Raw genomic sequence first — 19527 nt, forward strand, 5'->3', positions numbered from 1 at the left:
TGTGTGTGTGCATGTGTGTGTGTTCTTCCATGTTCTTTTGGGTATATATGAGTATGTGAGTGTGTAGGTCAGAGGTCATCCTTGGATGTCATTCCCCAGGAACCATTTGAGACAGCTTCTCAGTTCTCTAAGTGGGCTAGTTACATTAGCTGTCAAACACCAGGAATCTGCATGTCTCTCCCTCCCCAGCTCCCCAGAGCAGGGACACAGCATGGCCTACTGTTCCTAGCTCTTTTCCTTGGGTTCTGGGGTTGAACTCAGGTTCTCATGTTTGCATGGCTCTTTTAGGGAGGTTGCATGACCTTTGATAATTCCTTCCTCCTCCTCTACAATTTCATCAGCACTTGGTAGTATGATGTTTTCTGACATATGGAGGGAACTGTAAAAACTGGAGAGCGAAGAAAATCATGTCAGTTCACATGAGGTCTGGCTGTGGAGGGCTTTCCTTCATTCTGTATTCCTCCTGTCTCCCTTAAAAGGGCATAGCAGCTTGTTCCAACGTGGCCACATCAGTTGCTCCTATTCTACTGGCTGCAACCATTGTGCCTCACAGAATAGAAGGAGAACTTGCTATGTTTAATCGTTTTTTCTTGTCCCTTGGGAGCTTTTTCCCAAGGTAAGATATGTGGGCTACTCGGCTATACTGCCCATAGTGGGACAACAAGGTGTGGAATGTTCCTTTACACTGTGTGAACATATGTCTCTGTGATTGGGTTAATAAAGAGGCCGACTGGCCAATAGCTGGACAGGATAAGGTTAGGCGGGAGAACCAATTAAGGACCCTGGGAAGAAGGGCGGAGTTGGAGGAGTTCACCAGAGGACACAGGAGATACAAGATGAAAGAGACATAACACTACATGGGAGCTTGTAGATTAAGGAACATGGGTTTTTGGTTTTTGACAGTTAGGGTAAGTTGGTTGTGAGCAGAAAAGAAATATTTTATGCCACAAGAAGAATACAAGAAGGTCCGCTTTGCACAGGAAAGATATAAGCTGCTATCTGGAATTTCACCAGCAAATGTTTTCTATTAAATTCTACCTCCAGGATTTAATTTTTATAGTGGCATTTCCTTGCCTGGGGTCATTCCAGGGTGCAGGTGAGCTTTTGAATATGCATGGGATATTGCATCAAGGCAGCTCACTGACAGCAGGGTTCTAATTGCATTTTCGTCAAGTTCCACCGAGATTGGTAATCTCTCTGTAGATCAATGTTTTTGTCAAATTCAGAGAGATGGTGACACATTTCTATTGAAATAAGTTAATAATGACATTTGTGCGTAGCTACTGAAAACAAAGACGAGAAAAATCACATCCCTTTCAGATAAGAAAATGTTAAAAGGAATACACAGATTAACTCATAAAGATGTTCCACACTCAAACTCTTTATTTATGAGAAATGCAAAAGTATTGTTATTATTCTTACTATGCAGAATTTTTACTCTAAATTGAGCATCAGTTAATTGTCTATGCCATGTCTTGCCTGAAGACATTTATTTATTAGTGTGTGTGTTAGGAATTGAACCTGGAGCCTTACTTATGCTAGGCAAACACCATTAAGTTATGTGTCTGGATCCTGAAGATATTTATTTAGTGTCTACAAAGCTTGTCAATAAGAGAAGTCCCGGCTGAGAAGCCATTATCTTAAGAGAAGTATAGACTTAAAACCTGTATTTAATTTCAAAAGATTAATTGCATAGTCTATTTTTATTAAGGTGGCTTTGACAGAGAGATATGCAAATATGAAAGGCAAAATGAAGTAAACTTCCAATTGTAGTGAGTATAATCTGTGTGTGTATGGTGTGTGCACTCCATGCACACAGAGTCAGTTACCCACCCTCCCTGTTCTGCAGAGACACGGCGATTCAGATGTCTGCTTGTTATGATACTCATTAGGAAGAAAAGCAAAGTCACCTGGAGAATCTCTGAGGGCTCCCTCACCACAGACTTGACTGATACCATGCTCCTGAGACAGCCTCACTAAACCAACAAGTGAATGCCAGGAATGTGCTGTTTCTGTTGGTGGACGAATCCTGTCTCTTGGGCCACAGAGTATCTCAAACTTAGAGGGAGGCGCTCTAAGAAGCTTGGCAAATTGGTGTTTGGATTTGATGGCGAATTGGTCAGCTGGAGGTTTTATGTTTTTTGTACTAAGATTTTTATTTTATTTTTTTAAGGAACTGGCATTTCAAGGAAGACATCAAAACAAAACAGTTTTCCCAAGAGATTACATCAGGGTTTTCAAAGCACTGTCTGCCCTTCTCCAGCCTCAACGGTTCTGGCCAGCTGTTGGATACACCCATTTATAGAATTCCCCTAAGCCACAGAAGATGTGGAGCCCGAAGCTCAGATGTGCTGTACTAGGGATTCAGTCATGCATGCACAGGAGATGCTTCAGAGCTAAGAACAGACCAAATTCTAATCTATCAAGAGCTCGAGAACCGACCAAATTCTAATCTATCTAGACCCATGGCCTTGATTTCCCGCATCCATAGGTCAGGACTGCCATTCAGCCTTTGGTGTTGAACCATAGATACAAGCCAAAGAACCCTTGGGTTCTGCCCTATGCTGGCTCCCATTCTGAAGGTTTAGGGTACATTTGGGATCTCTTAGTTTTAAACTTTCATGTGGATACTCCGGTTTTTCTTCAGATAGTATAAATCTTTCACCTTTTAAAAAACTTCCCTGTGGGCAGGTTTACAACTCATTCACCCAAAGACCACTTGTACCTAATGCTGCAGGAGGGCTGACCTCTAACAAGCCAATTATAATGCATAAAAATGTAGCGCCATTCTAAAGCTCTATATCCCTGAAGACTGATCTGATTACTACTTAGGAAATAGGCAAAAAGGGCAAAGAGATATCCTAATGAACAATAATCAATAATGTGTCCCACCGCTCTTGTCCAAGCCCCATGAAGTTCACTCCTAATTCCCAATTTTGTAATTATTCCCTGTAAATTATAAGACTGTCTATACATATAGTTGTAATCATCATTATTTCCTTTACCAAGACTAATAATACTCACTTCACCTGAAAGCCAGCTCTGCATGGCCTCCCTCCTGAGCTTCAGTGACAGATAGTACATATTCAAATACAAACCCTGTCTGTTGCTTAGCTGAGCATGCGTGTGTCTGCCTACTAGGCTGCGGGTATCTTCAATCCAAGATAAAGTCATAGCAAAGCAGTAGACTACACACCAGACCAAGCAAAAGCCCATTAGCATACATCTGTAAGCTAAATTAATATTCATCAACTACTTTCTTTAAAATAGATTCATTTGGATTATTGATTTTCTGAAAATCAGACAAAGGTTTATGGTTATGTAAAACATTATGGATGTATGGGTTGAGGAAGATGGTTGGTTGGTTCAGCTCTTGCCTCTTATATTAGTTACTCTTCTGCTGCTATTATAAAATGGTCCAGAAGGTTAGATGTCTATAGTGATGGTGAAGCCATGGTAACAGAAGAAGGAAGCTGAGAGACCAGATCCAACTACACAGAAGGAAGAGAGAGCAAACTGGACTGGGGAGAGGTTATAAACCCTCAAAGCCCACCCCTAGTGACACATTTCCTCCAGAAAGGCCACACCTCCTAAAGGCTTCATGACCTCCCTCAACAGTACCGTAGATTAGAGACCAGCTGCTGAGATACACGAGGCTGTGGGGGACATTTCTTGTTCAAGTGCCATCCCCTTCAAGCATGAGAACCTGACTTCAGGTTACTGGCATCCATGAGGAAAAGCCAGACAACCTACAGTCCTAATGCCGGGGAAGCAGGAACAGAGGTACCCTTGGGAGCTTGTTGGCCAGATAGCCAGTCTTTCCAAATTGGTGTGTTCCATGTTCAATGTGACACCCTGTCTCAAAAAGAAAGACTGGAAAGTGATGGAAGGAAGACACTAGATGTCATTCTGTGCCTTACACACACACACACACACACACACACACACACACACACGTAAGCAGACATATGCTCTCCTTGACACACATACACAAACACCACATGTAATACTTATGAGCAAATACATAGCCCTAAACCTGGCGAAGCTTTGCGGAAGTTGTGAAGACTCCGGGGAAGCTTGCTGTGTGCAAGTGGGCTCATCCCTGCAGACACAAGGTTCTGTTTCCCAACATTCCCCTCATCAGTGCACTGCTAAGGCACATGGTGTGTCTGAGTTTAAATGATCTAATGTCGGGGTCAGCAAACTTCTCTGTAGGGCCAAATAATAAAAATACCTTACCTATATTTTGTACTGTGTTTACCATTTCTGTGACCATTACAATGAAGAAATGGCCACAAACAACATATGAGCAGATGCTCCCGCTACATTCCAGCAAACCTCTGTTTACATAAACGAGGAGTAATTGTTCCACCGGTGTTGTTTGATAACCTTCCCCTAAATTGTACTTCTTCATACGAGATAAAGGAAAAAATAGCCACATTTATACCAATCATAGTAATGAACCTTATGAAAATACTATATACCACAATTTTATAAATCTCTATGTTCACGGATAGCCACATATGAGGGGACCATATGGTTTCCAAAGTCCTGTCCTCAGTGCGTTTGGTGACTTTTTACGTAAGCTCTCTCAGTCTTCACTGCCTGCCACACTGTCTTGTTTTCCCGTGATAGCAGAACCACGGAAAGCTATGCTCGAAAGGAAACGGAAAGGACTGTTAAAATGGCATCAGCATGGCATCTCCGCAGAGGGCAGAATAACGGCTCCAGACTGACCTGGCCAGGAAGTCCTCGAAGGAAGGACGCACTGGGTACCCATAGCGGAACAGTTTCACCAGCCCCAGGACACCGAGGTACTGTAGCTGGGCAGACACGTAGAAGTGATCAAACACACCAGGCAACTGGGAGGTGTTGGGCTTGATGCAATGGATGAAGTGTGGACTGCCCCTCTGCAGCTTCCCAGTGATGTCTGCCAGAGATTTCTGCGGAAAGAGAAGAACAGAGCTGACTCCCATGAGAGAGACGGTGGGCGGGAATACAGCACAGTCTAAACAGGGGGCTCTGAATGCAATCCACAGCATAGCTGTGTATGTGCATTGGTTCAGCACGCATATCTTATGTGTGTGTGTGTGTGTGTGTGTGTGTGTGTGTGTGTGTGTGCGTGCTCGTGTGTGTGCATATGTGTGTGGCCTTTCTTCAAGGTGTTAGAAAGGGAAGACAAACTGCGACATTAACACATCACAGCTGAAACAAACACGGAGCTTTCGAATCTGAACGTCACTGACCGTGAGCTGTGACGCGGTGGTGATGGGGTCTCCGCGTTCTAGTCTTTGTAGGAAAGTTGAAGATCCCTTCTTTTTTAATAACTGTGTTGGGGGATGACAAGGAAGACAGATTTATCACATTAGCTTCTGGTTTAAAAGGAAAAAATTAAGCTTTATGCTCACATTAATGCACTTATAGACAAATACATAAACCAGAGGTCATAAAAGTCAGGACCTTTGGTGATGTTACATCAAGTTTGGGAAATGGGCCCCTTGTGGGTAAGGTCACAGTCACGGCTGCTAACATTTCACCCTCAGGAGTCCTGCTAAAACCACCAGTGCCTGCCCCATCTTAGTTTCATAGCAAAGTCAGATTAGCCCAATACAAGAGGATCCCTCCAGTGCCCTGGCTTTTCACAAGTTGCTCAGATTAGTTGTGAAACCGTTTATTTTAGGGCAAAAAAGATGCCGCTTTGCTATAATTTTGCTCTTAGAGTTGTTATTTTGCTCTCTTCACTTTAAGACAATTGTCATTACACATTTGTGTGGGTTTGATGCATTCTTTAGATTCTCCCCCTCCTTTATTTCTTCTTCTCAGTTGCTAAAAGGGATGCGTTTGTAAGGTGCTTATCCTCGGAAACTGGCAGAAGGCCGTGTTCTTCAATAAATAATAAAACCAGCTTTTAAAAGAAAAACATCACATGTAGCAAAGATTAAGTGATAATGGAAAAACATTTAAAAGACAGCGAAAGTGGTGCTGCTGAGTGAGGAGATAAAGGGCAGGGGTAATTAATTAAATCCCACCAGGGGTTTGAAGATGACACATTACATTTCAAAGAACCGCAAGGGTGTAGACTAACATAACTGTAAAATAATTCCTCTTAACACCGAGGAAGAAAAAATTCTGATGAAACACAATTATCTGCTTGGTAGTGTTAAGAGGACAGGAGCTAAGGAAATACAGTCATCTCCTTGGTACCGTGAGGACAGAAGCTCATTTCCTTCCATTAAGATGAACTGTGCAGGGCAGTGATTCATTGTGGCTGACAAGGGAATGCAAAATGAAACTCTTAGCCAGCATCTACCCGTTTCTACAAATTCAGTGCCAAAGTCATGTCCAGTTAAGGAATGGGTAAAATGCCAAGTTTCTGGCCCAAGGGTAGATGTACAAGGACTGGGAGAAGTGGAAGGGAAAAGCAAGGGCAGTGGGGAGCAGAGGTTGAGGGATCGTGACAATAAGACTCCACCAATGTAGGTGGGCAAAGGGTCCTCTCTCTGGACAGCCTGAATTACATCTCTTCTCTGCTCCTTCAGGGAAAAGCCGAATGGCACCCAGGCAGGTCTCAAGAACTTAATAATTGAGGTTAAAAATTATAGCTCAGAGGTGTATGGCCATTTCTTATTGTGGATGTGCAGTCTGCGTGAAAAACAAAAGGCCAGAGGTGCTGAGACTCTTGGAATCAAGTTCGTCCCACAGGGAACCCTTGTCTTCTAATGTAGAGAGGACTTTCCCTGGCCCGTAAAATGGAATTACTGCCAAGTCAAACTCTGCAACTTGCCTAAGGGTCACTGATACTACAGTCTACTGACTAAAGGCACATGCATGCACATGTACACACAGGGAAACACAACACATACATACACACATAAGCACACATGCACACATACATAGGCACATAGGCAGGCAGAAACATACAGAGGCACATACATACACTCTCAGGCATACACACACATGCATGCACACACACAGGCATGGACACACAAACATACATATACAGACACACATATACATACACACAGGTACACACAAACATTCACACACAGATATGCTGTGCATGTACACATGCAAACACATACACACATTCACACAAACATAAACAAATACACAGACAGGCACACACATATGCATTCACACAGGTACATGCACAAACACAATGGGCAAACATATAAACATTTACACAAAAGCATACCCATACATGCACATATATACACATACGTATTTATATATATACACATAGATACACATATATGTGCATACATATATACACATGTGTATGTACAAACATAGACATACACAGAAGCACAATGCATATACATATGCACACATATACCCACATACACAGACATACTCACAAAATCCACATGTGTATACATATATCCATAAAATATACATGAAGAGGTATATGCATATGTACACATGTATATGTATACATGCATATATCCAGGTTCATACATATACATATACACACATGTACACACACACACAAACAAATATGTCATTTCAAACTATGCTTTCCCTTGAACTAGAGAGCTAAGGCATGTTTCAACCTGGCTCAGTAACTGCACTTTGAAAATCAACTGTTCTCAGTCCCTTCCAAATAATGTACACCCTCGTCTATATTTTGGTAGACACACGCAAGAAACTGGAAGGCAGTCTGCTCTTGTATTCCCAGGAAACAAAGCAGTGCATATCCATTCCCAAGGCACTGGGAATAACTCTTCATAGTAGTTTTAGAAATGGAACCTTTAGTCCTAAGTCTATGTGGAAGAAACACACTAACACTTAGTGTAAAACAAAAGCAAGTTCAAAGTCTACAACTACACACTGGAAATGTCCTGGTCCTGGGAGAATAAGAGAAGTGACATTTTATCAATTGCAGACTCCAAACCTTGGGAACAATCAGATCCATAGGATAAGATACTAAGTCTACTTCTAATTCAATTGTCCTGAAGTTCCTTTACATTCATCCAAAAAGATGGTTGTAAAGAGGAAAAATAAGCAGGATGTCTCACAGACAACCAATGAGCGCACTATAAACTGTGCTCACACTTGTCATTATTCTGAACCTTTCTTTCTGTGGCTTCTCACCCACTTGTAACCTTGGAAGCTACCTATCTTAGTTAGCATTAACTATTAATTTGACACAGCCTAAAGGCACCTGAAAAAAAAAATGTCTCAGTTGAGTAACTGTCTTTATCAGTGGTCTGTGAGGGACTGTCTTTCTCAGTAGAGTCCAGCCCACCGTGAGTATCATTTCTTGGACAAGTGGCCCTGGGCTCTGCTGTATGAGAAACCTGGCTAAGCATGAACCAGTGAGCCAGCCAGACATCAAGCTGCATTCCTCCACAGTCTCTGCTTCAGATTCCTGCCTTGAGTTTCTGCCCTGATGTCCCTCCCAGATGAACTCAGACATGGAACTGAGATGAAACCAGCTCTTCTCTCCCCTAAGTTGTTTTTGGTCATGGTGGTTGTCACAGCAACATAAAGGCAGCCAGGCCAGCATCCTCCCTGCTAGTTCCTTCTGGTAGAATGTGGGTATCTTTCCATCACAGTAAGACAGTGCTTTTCAGAAAGAAGAGATTGCTGTAAGCAAACGTAAGAACAAGGAAACTCCTACCTTGCTAAGTTCTAGGTAATTCTTGTTCGCGCCAATCATTGAAGAGGCGGCTCTCTTACTGAGTATGGTGGATTTGTGTCCTCGGAATTTAAAAGATGGGTAGGAAGATATGAGCGATCCCGTTTGTGACAGTTTTGACTGGAACAAATGACTGATCACAACATTTTCACTCGCTAGGAGATAAACAGATGAACATCGTAAGTGGCATTAAAATCACTGCCAAACGTTAGGCTCACACTCCATGGAAGCCCCTCCCCCACTCTGGGTGGACAGTGTCACTGCTATGGGACAGTGGGGACTTCTTTGCCCTGGGCTCTATGTTGTCTGCACCGCATTTGCTTCTCCTGGCCTATGGCGGCTCTCATTGCCCTTGTCTGCACCGCATTTGCTTCTCCTGGCCTCTGGTGGCTCTCATTGCCCTTGGCTTGAGTCTTGACCAGAGCTTTCCTATCTGAGCTTGTGACTCATGGCTCTCTAAGGAATACACATCCTCCTGTCTGGGTTGTCAGCCCCGAATCTTACCAGCTCGCACCTGACAGGCTTTTGTGCACTTGACACTATCGTAAAAACATGAGTTTGGGGCTGCAATTCTTTCCCCATTGCAAGAAAATAACTACCCTATCTAGGAGACATTTCACCATGCGAACCCTGTCAGAGAAGTATTTAAGCATTTGTTGTGACTTGCCCTCCTTTGGTTGCTTCTGTCATTAGGTTAAAGTAGCCAAAAGGCCCCTCTGAGTTCACTACAGTGGTGAGGTGACCCATTCTGACACCAAACTATTCAGATCTGATGGTCTGGTGTCAGGAGATCTTGCCCAGCTACTGAAGGGATGGTCAGACCTCCAGCAGGTGGGTTTTGCATTATGAATATTTGGAATAGCATAAAAACAATAATGTATGTGTTGGCTAAGAATCTGGGTGGTGCCTTCTGCTTCTAGTGTGCCTATGTAGGATACCTTCTGAGCTCAAGTGGCTTTTTAAAAACACTATGAAAATGACAGTGGCCATATCTTGAAGATTACTGCAAAAATTAAAATTTGAAATAATTGACGTAACTTCTCAGGATCATGTTTAGCCTATCAGACACTTAGTGTTCATCAGCAAAGTGTGTTTGTTTCTACCTTTTCCACACACAAAACAGCAAAGCACACACATACGTATATGGTGTGTATACATGCTGTGTGTGTGTATTTCTTCAATGGAAAGTCACTGCATCAGTGAACCAGAAGGGAAACAGCACTATCAGAGAAGGAGTGAGACAATGGAAGAAACAGTCAAGAGGGAACGCTGGAATTCTGGGTGAAAATGTGTTCCCTTTAGTACACACCTACACATCCACACATCATCTACATGTATAGCTGAGACTTTCTGGGTACTAAACATGTCTTATCAAAATGCAGCCACAGTAATAAGAGCTCACCCAAGCCCTGGCCTTGGCACTGCCAGTTCTTCAGCAGAACTAATTGCTGATTCAGCACTGCAGTGGGGACGATGATTCACTGGAGAGCTTTGGGAAGGCCAATGGTCAGCAAGTGCTGAGCGAGGTGGGTGTTGATAGCCACACCTTATCCTATTGATAAAGGGCTAATTAATAAAGGGAAAGAGGGGCTGTTAGAATAGAATACCATTGCTGACAAGAACCCTCGCTTTGCGGCTCTTAGAGAAAATCATTGGGTAGAATTGTGAGGGGACAGAGGGCTTCTTCAGTCTCACGGTGCTTTCTCACAGATTACAAACCAACAACAAAGAAAATGTAACCAGGAGAAACCAAAGGCGCCTTACTCCAGCAGAGAAGGTGAACACTACCAGGGATAAGCCAGACCATCACCTCCTGGAGGTCAGTGCACAAAGGATCCCTCGTTTCCATGGGATTCCGGCCTCTCATATAAGAGAACACCAACTGACCCTGAACTCTTGCTCAAAACCAGCAGCTCGGGCATTGCTCAGACAGGTGCTGAGAAGTGGGAGCACTGCCTAAGGGTAAAAGTGATGAAGCAGAACCGACCCCCTAACTGGGAGAAAACCGTAGAAAAGACATTCGTGGTAGAACGACAGAGGTGCATCCTGCTCCCCGCGGGCATGGCATCAATGAGTAAACTCTTGGTAATTTATTGAGTCCATGGAGGATAATTTCCTGGTGTCCAGGAAGGGCACTGAGGTGCTTAGACATAGCGAGGAAAATGTTCCAGAAAACACAAGAAGAGATAGGAGAGGTAAAGGCAAAAAAAGCATTTGGGAATTCTAATTTTTAAAAACCTTTAAATTTAAAAGTTTTTTAAAACTACCTTAAGATAATAATGTAAGCAATAGGCACCACCCATTTAAAGATATATAAATTGAAAATTATAATTGAACAATTACATGTAATTGAACAATTATTATATGTATTTAAAGTGTGTGTGTGTGTGTGTGTGTGTGTGTGTGTGTGTGTGACAGGGCCCATATATAAATGATAAAAAAATGTCATTCTTCTAATAGGGGTGAATTGCATTAAATAAATTGAAAACACTACATATAAATACAGGCCACAACATATATTTTTTTGCCCCATTTCTCTAAATCACAGGGTCAGACAGCATGATTAAGAGCAGGGACTGGCATCTTTCTGCCACAAATGAGGGCCTCATGGGACATCCTGTCAGTGCCCTGGCCATGGCTGTGTGAGCTCCAGCAGAAAGTAGACATGCAGGCATCCTGCCTGCATCTGCCTCTCAGGGCTGGGTGAGTGAATCTCCAGGAAGAGGCAGTTTTATTTCCCTGTACTCTGAGGCTCAGGCGGGTAGAATCCCCCTTACCTTACTCAAAAGTAGACCCCTATCTTTTTCAAAAGAAGACCCCCCCACCTCCCTCAAAGATAGACCTTCCCCAAAGTTAAACCTCCAACTTGCTCGACAGGGTTTCCCACTGCAAGAGGGCTCTACTGGAGGTCCTTGTTTGTCAGCTAAATGTCCTTATAATTACTATCCGTGGCATCGTCTCAGCCTGCAGGTTCTCAGAACACCATCACAGCCAGGCTTCTTTTGCTGGCACGATGCAATAAGTGAGTAACTACAGTTTGTAGCCAAGCGCGGCCACCACATGTGCCTGGGCGCACTGCTCCCAGCGCAGTTCTGTGTACGTTTGCATGGTCTATAGCTGCTGCCCTATTGTTCCCGCAGCGCCGGTTCACAGCAAGGAGGCCTTATGGTTCCCAAAGCCTGACACACCTCCTGTGCTCTCCACAGAAAGCATGCACCACCTGACATACGAATTACAAACGTGCCAAAGCATACTGTGAATTTAGCCTTCCTGCTGAGAACTAAACAATAGTCACCCATGTTTTCTTGGAATCAAATTAACGTGTTAACGAGTGTAAGCAAAAGGAAAAAAAAATGAAAATATGGGTACTCTATAAGATAAGCCAGATTAAGACAGCCCTGGTCATCCTTTCCTCATTCTAACTATGCACATATCTGTTCTAATATTGCAAAATATCTGAATGAAATCAAGATTGTGATGTTTAAGCCATGCTCTGTGTATCTGACCTTCACATAGAGACCCAAAGGGAAGCGCCTCAATAGTGAAAGCTGAAATAATTGCCATGGGAGGGCCACCAGCTGCTTCCTAGCAGGTGAGAAAGCATGAGCCTGTCAAGCCTCCCTTTCCTTGTGGTTTCATCATCTCCTGCAGGGTCTCGGCCCAGAGAGCTCACAACAGCTGTATGGCTGAGCGGCCAGCAGAGAGAATCACTGTGTAAACAGTGCGTCATGACTATGGGGCCATGACGTGGACAGGGACATCCCAAGTCAGTGGTGACGCAGGCGTCTGATCTTCAGTTCAAAGCGTTGACCTACTTCACCGAGTCTGAAGTGTCCTTCCAGGAAAGACAGATGGCCCTGCCTCAGCCAGAGACTTAACCCTACTTTAAGAGGCTACCGGAAAAACATGAATCACAGGACTCTACTAAGAAAGGGATTACTAGAACAGATAGAATCACACGAGTGTGATTATGGCATGCAATTAGAATATAGTGTTACGTATTGTACAGAATTATAGTTGATATGTGTACATAAAATATTAATACCCACTAAATAGGAGTCTAGGTATGTTACGTATTTATATGTATGTATGTATTTATACATGTACACATTGATCAGATTTCTACTTAGTGGGCATTAATACTTCATAACTGAATGTACATAAAAATAAAATACCACTCTAATTGTGACCTGGGGTCATCTTTAGTAATGGAATTCGCCCTGCTGTGGTCTAAATCACATCCGTCTTCGTTAGTCTCCATGGACGCGCTCTTTCATATTCATGCGCCAACACAGGAAAGGTGTTTTCCTTGCCTGCCCACCAAAAGCATAGCCAAATCTGGGTTTCTACTGAGCTCCAAATTAGGCTGTAATCACCATGCAGCGCGGCAACAACTCGTTATCCCAAAAGCTAGAGAGTAAATGAAGTTCCAATTGCCCTTTAGATGATAGCACATTTTACAGGAAATCACCCCGAGATCAAGAAATAAGTGCGGGGAGAAAACCGACTCACTTTTCATGACGAACAGGAGGTTCTGCGAAAGGCTGTCCTTATTTCTCTCAACTGCGCCTCCAATTTCATACATTACCTGTAATGAGACAAAAATCGCCAAATCACTTCATGATAAAAGGTGACACACTCGATTGAGTTGGATCTTTAAAGGCCTCTGTGTGAGGCACCGTCAGGAAGTTCACATTCCATGGAAGGGTGAAGCTGGTTGTCCTGTTGCCCATGGCCGGAACAGAACATGTGAGCTGGGTATCATGAGCATTCACTGGACAGACATTGCCAAGTGTTAGCAGCTTCATCTACTCCAGAGAGACTTTTCTCAATAGGGCTGATCATGACCAGACGGGACCCTCGTCAGAAAGTAGATATACACACATACACATATACACACAAACCCACATACACACACACATACATGCCTAGCATGCATGTATGCATGTATTTGACACAGTGGACCGTGTTGTTGAACATCCCATAGTGAAAGACTCCTGGGTGTAATAAAGGTTCACTCAATCCATAACGAAAATGGAGGTAATGCAGAACCCTAGCTTCTCTGTGCTTTCTGTGTTAGGGAGGTCAGGCTGGTGACACCACACAGACAGACCACTTCATCTTTTCAAACATCTGGGGCTTTGATGAGCCCCTTTAATGTCCACTTGGACTTTGTTGAGCCTCTATAATGTCCCCAAGTTCCAATTTAAAATTTTCAGGATGGTGGTAGGTACTGTCCCATGTTGCCAAGTTGGTGACAAAATGTGTGGGAACATCTTTGCGGATGGCCCCAAAGTTAAGACAGAAAGGTTTACGCTCTGAGTCAGCATCTGACCGGACCTGGCTGTCACTTGTTCAACCCATTTTTAGAAAATTAATGGCAGATGAACTCATCTTCTCCTGGCATAACCTCTGATGTCTCTGAGAAATGGGTGCTACTTTGGGCTTGCTTCCCAGACTCCCTAAGCGCCCTTCCAGATACCTGCAACATTTTTGTGAAGATTGTGTCTGCATTCCCCTCTCCCAACATCCCTCTTCCTGGCTTCACATGTTCCTGGTGCAGACAACTGGCAGTATTCCAACACCAGGTATTTAAGCCACAGTCCTCCTATGGGACAGCCCATGGCATCTCCTCACTCGCTCTGAGCTTGCCCCACCCTCCTAGTATTCCCAAATACTAGGGGAAATACAGAGCTCAGAGGGGCTGCTTCTCTAATTTCCCCCAGGCCCTGGACTTCAGGCTGACCACAGGAGCACTAGCTGGCACTGGAGTACTTCCACATCCCTGACTGGGACAGCAGGGACAGGGCAGTCCCTCGTCCTCTGCGCCCACCACCGCATGCTGAGGTTCCAGATCAGTCCTGCTTGCTCAGTTTCCCGACTCACTTCTTGATGACATCGCATCACGGTACACCCTGGAACTGTCAGAAATATTTTTCCTGGCCTTCAAGTTCCCAGCACCATCTCTAATTTCTTTCATTCTTAGCAGCTGACCGGATCTCTTGCTTTCAGGGAAAACTAAGACTCTCTTACAGGAAAACATCTCTGGGCTCTAATTTCCTTTCCAAATAGCTCTTCATTTCATCTTCTGCATGCTGTGAAGGTGGAGAGCTTCAATGACCAGGATGTCTGCCCGAGGATTGTCCCTGCCTTCTGACAGTGACTAAAGCCCCTGCATTTGTCTCCTCAGTTCCCACTTTTTAGACTTAGTAATTCACACTAGTGAATAGTACTACTGCTTGTTATCATAATTAAAATAATAAAAAGACCAAAAGTTCAGTTCTTCTTTCTACTTTCTCAGCTGAGTTTATGCCAACTCCACTGTTAGAGGGGAATGCCATTTACACAGAAGCCCTAGGCCTCTGGGGTATAGTTCTCTTTATTATATGGTTCTAGTCCACAATACCAGTCTATTTCCTGCATGAGAATCTAATGGTTCCAAATGAAACACACACACACACACACACACACACATTTATAAACATAGGCACGCACACACATGCATGTGCACGCATAAACAAGACTAAACTGATTTTCTGGGAACACATTTATTTTCCTTCTTGTTTCTGTCATGGCTTATGTCTTCTTCTGACCTCCATAACAAGATGACTACCATGGACCTATGTAGTGCCTACCTGTTAGTTGGCCAGCTCACTCTCCACAGCAGCTAGCAAATGCCTCATCCATCTGGTGCAATGACTCTGTAGTGAAAACGGCAAGTGGCTTTGCTGCATTGTGACTGAAAAGACCGTGTCACAGCATGGCCTTCTTAAGATTATACAGGTTTTACCATCATGAAGTCGTGAGGTTGTGGGATCTGAGAAGTTTTCACGCATAATATCCTGGTTTACAGATCTAGAGTCAAGGCTGGAAGTTTTTACTAAAACTGAAGCTCACAGTTTCCCTAGTGCAGACTTTACCAGCTACATTCTCTAGAAAAAATAAAACACACACACACACACACACACACACATCAGCATTCAAGATGACTTGATATTTATAGGTAGGAAGAATAGAGTGTGTGGCTAGCAGAATTCATCTTATGGCAAGCATTTTTGCATTAAACATTACATCACCTTGCAGGTTGTTTTACTAAGCCTTTAAGTACTTTTCAGGGGGATAAATCACATTCTATAAAGTTCCCCAACTGTAAAACTTCTGACCCAAGCTCTAAGAAATGGATAAATTCAGTACAGATATGATTTGAGTAGCATTTTAGCCTAAACACTGGACACTACCATAAACAATATAGTAATACAAGGAGCCTAGCTTTTTCTCCAAACTTAGATTCAAATAATTTCTCTAATCTCAAATCTGAAATCAAGTATTTTATATGGCATATTTTATGGAATAATATATGGGATATTTTAGTGGGAAATGGTGTTAGACACAGTCATCCGTACCCAGGGCAGCACAACAACGTGTCATTTTGGGGATAGTGTCTATGCATTTTGCAAAGGACATACAATACATGCATCTGCATACAATGTGATTGTGTATGTAGACACACAAGACACATGTTGAAATACATCCTTTAAGGCTAAAGAACAACCAGACCCTGAATTTGGTTTCTTAATGAAAAGAGCTAATTCCATCTAATGAGTCTGCAGCTGGCATTGCAAGCTCCATCTAATACTGCATGAATGCTGCCGTTATGAGCACACAGCAGGAAGACTGCCCGAGCAGGCCCTGAACTTTAAAAAGAACAAAAAGAAAGGAAGGAAGGGAGACGTGAGGGTAGGACAGAGATCAGTTCGTAAGAAGGGGGCTGGCCGGAATGAGGAGGATGAAAAAGAGGTGCATGTGATCACAGGCCCTGTGTTCAAGACGGAAATATCACAAATAAAGTCTAAATACAAGGTGCCCATCCACGACAACATTTGTGGCATGAATAGTATCTTCCTGTCTTTTAAATATCATAGCTTACTACTTTAAATTTAGGGTTCCTGGAGTCCCATGGTTTGGTAAAGGATAATACAGGTAAGTTCTATGTGTCTCTAGCCGGTTTCCTTCCAGGGCAGGATCCTGTAGTATAATCAACACTGGGAAATTGACCAGTGCAGTGAAACTATGGAGCAATACACCAGCATGGAGCCCTGTGTGTTCAGAGTTTCCTTTGATAGACCCTTCCCATAGCTCAGTCCGTTTGTATGTCTATTCTTGGTTCTTTGTTTGGTGGAGCCCTCTGCCTGCTGCCACTGTCTGGAAGACAAAGCTTTGATATGTCACGTGAAGCACAGTCAGCTAATTCTTCCCACTTCACTCTTTACAAAAGTTATTGTAGCAATTTAAGCATCATTGTAGCAACTTAAGCGTCACTATAGCAATTTAAGCGTCATTGTAGCAATTTAAGCGTCATTGTAGCAACTTGAGCGTCATTGCAGCAACTTAAGCAACTTAAGTGTCATTGTAGCAACTTAAGTGCCTGAACCCTTTCCTTACACATTTGACAGCGAGGTGGGCTGTGCTTCTGTGTTCCTGCTTAGTACTGGCATCATCACAGGCTTGCTCTCTCTCTCCCTCTTCCCCCCCCCCCCCCCCCCCCCCCCCCCCCCCCCCCCCACAGTGAGAGCTGACAACTCTCTGCACTGCCTTCTATCCATGAACACGGTACGCCTCTCCTCTTTGGACTCTGACTTCCTCTATAATCATTTGTGTTTTTCAGGGTACTCTTTCTATTTATCTTTTAGGAGCATTTCTTATACCTATACATTTTATTGCTTTTTGAGTGCCTATGAATGCTATCCTGTTTAATCTCAGTGTCCACTACTGATTTAAGAATACAAAAAATGTTTAAGCTTTTCTTCTATCTTTTTAAAACATTTAATCACTTGCAGATTTCAGACGTGAGTGCTGTCCATCTCCCCTCCCTCCCCCTTCAACTCTTCCCACATTCCTCCCTACACTGCCTCTCCACTTTGTTACATCATATGTCCTGGCTGAACTTCCTATTTCTGTGTGCTTTTCTTTCTTCTTAGTGGATTCCTTGTGATTCCGTCCACTGATACGTATGCCGTGTGTAAGCAGGGACAGGTGTTTTTTCCCCCCAATCTATCAGGAATTTATTTGCCTTCTTACCTCACCAAATTCACTAAAACCTCCAGTGAACGCTAGGCTGCAGTGGTGCCAGCCAGCATCTTTGCCAGCCTCCTGATCTTAGGAGGAGAGTACCCGGTTTCTACGGTTACATAGAACATGAGCAATGGGAGCTGTGGGTGCTCTTTCATGGGGTGAGCCATCTCCTCCAGGGCTGTCTTCTTGAGAATCACATGATACTGGCAATGGACTTCTCTGCTGTGGGCTGTGGGTGCTCTTTCAGGGGCCAACACCATCTCCTCCACGACTGTTTTCTTAGAATGTTTCTTGTATGTTGAAACTTACCAGATGCCTTCCGTATTCATTGATACAATGACATGATTTTTCTCCTTTAGCTTATTAGTATTCTGGATTACCTTGAATGATTTTCAAATATTGAAAGTACTTACACTTTGGAAAACATTAACTGACCATGGTAATTGTGTGTGTACCACAAATTGCTATGTTCAGTTTGCTATAGTTTTTGAGTGCCTCTCCAATTCTGTTCCTGAGTGACAGTTTCCTGGTGTCCCTGTGTTCTAGCTTTTGTCTGGTTCTGGGATGAGCAAAGTTAGCTTTGTAAAAGAAATCAGAAAGCACCCTGTCTTATATTTTTTGAATCAGACTGCATGGAGTTGGTACTAATTTTCTTTTAAGCATTTGGTAGAATTCTCCAGTTAAGCCATCTGTAAAAAAGAGATTTCTTTTTTGGGAACTTTGAATTTTCAAATTCCTTTCCTTGACTGGCCTGCTGGGACGATCTGCTTCACTGGGGTGAACTGAGGTAGCTGCGCTTTCTGAGGAACCGGTCCATTTTAGCCTAACCATCAAATCGAGTGGACTTGCTTGTGTTCCCTTTTGATCTTCTGAATGCTGGCAGGGACACAGAGATTCTTTCTGGCTTATCCCTAATATTGTTATTTATATCCTTTTATGGTCAGCCTTACTAGAGGTTTTTTGTTTTTATCCATGTGTTCAAGGGACTGTTTCTTTTTTAAAAAAGATTTATTTTGATTATTTTTAATTATGTTCAGATGCGTGTGTCTCTGTATGTGCATGCAGGAGTTCACAGAGGACAGAGCATTGGATGCTCTGGGCCTAGAGCTACAGACGGTTGGGAGCCACCTCGTGTGGGTGCTGGGGACTGAATCCAGATTCTCTGGAAGATAAGCAAGGGCTCTTAGCTGCTCAGCCTTCTCCCCAGATGACAGTTGTTTACTTCAGACTGATTTTCAGTCTATATTTTTTAAAAAAACAAATTTGTCATACAATATATTTTGATCACGTTTTTCCTTTTCCTTCAAATCCTCCTTGATCCTTTCCACTTCCCACTACACCTATTTCATGATCTTTTACCCCTTTTTCTCAAAAACAAAACAAGAAACAGACAAAAAAATCAAAACAAATCCCTCCATTCTTGAGATTAAAGCTTAGGTTTCAGAATTTCTCTATTCCCGAGTAGATGAGCATTTGATGTTTACATAGACTTTCCTGCTGTGTTGACTGGTGATATCTTGTGCTTTCATTTTCAGCCAGCTACATATACATATATCTCCATGTATTAATTCTCAAGTATATACATGTGTGTGTGAGTGTGTGTGTGTGTGTGTGTAAATGCTTATGTCCACATACACAAAAATTCTCTCTAGACTCTCTCCTGTCGCTTTTGCATGTGTTACTTAGGGTTTACTCTTTGGTGGCAGGGTATCTAGGGGTGCTGTTTAGTGGCAGGGTATCTAGGGGGTGCTATTTAGAGGCAGGGTATCTAGGAAGTGCTATTTAGAGGCAGGGTATCTAGGGGTGCTATTTAG

General features: G+C 43.1%; 1 protein-coding gene across 4 annotated transcripts in view; it reads right to left on the reverse strand.

The window, feature by feature from the left end:
• Positions 1 to 19527, reverse strand: part of Myo16 (myosin XVI) — a 474821-nt gene that overhangs the window by 116648 nt on the left and 338646 nt on the right. For all 4 annotated transcript variants that reach the window (XM_026788802.1, XM_026788803.1, XM_026788804.1 and 1 more), the window contains exons 24-27: positions 13154 to 13229; positions 8624 to 8796; positions 5247 to 5327; positions 4738 to 4943 (exon numbers count right to left, since the gene is read on the reverse strand). In XM_026788802.1, the coding sequence (XP_026644603.1) occupies positions 4738 to 4943; positions 5247 to 5327; positions 8624 to 8796; positions 13154 to 13229 (536 nt within the window). The remainder of the gene's footprint in view (positions 1 to 4737; positions 4944 to 5246; positions 5328 to 8623; positions 8797 to 13153; positions 13230 to 19527) is intronic.

The sequence above is a fragment of the Microtus ochrogaster genome, unplaced genomic scaffold (genome assembly GCF_000317375.1).
Source record: "Microtus ochrogaster isolate Prairie Vole_2 unplaced genomic scaffold, MicOch1.0 UNK7, whole genome shotgun sequence".
Taxonomy (NCBI): domain Eukaryota; kingdom Metazoa; phylum Chordata; class Mammalia; order Rodentia; family Cricetidae; genus Microtus; species Microtus ochrogaster.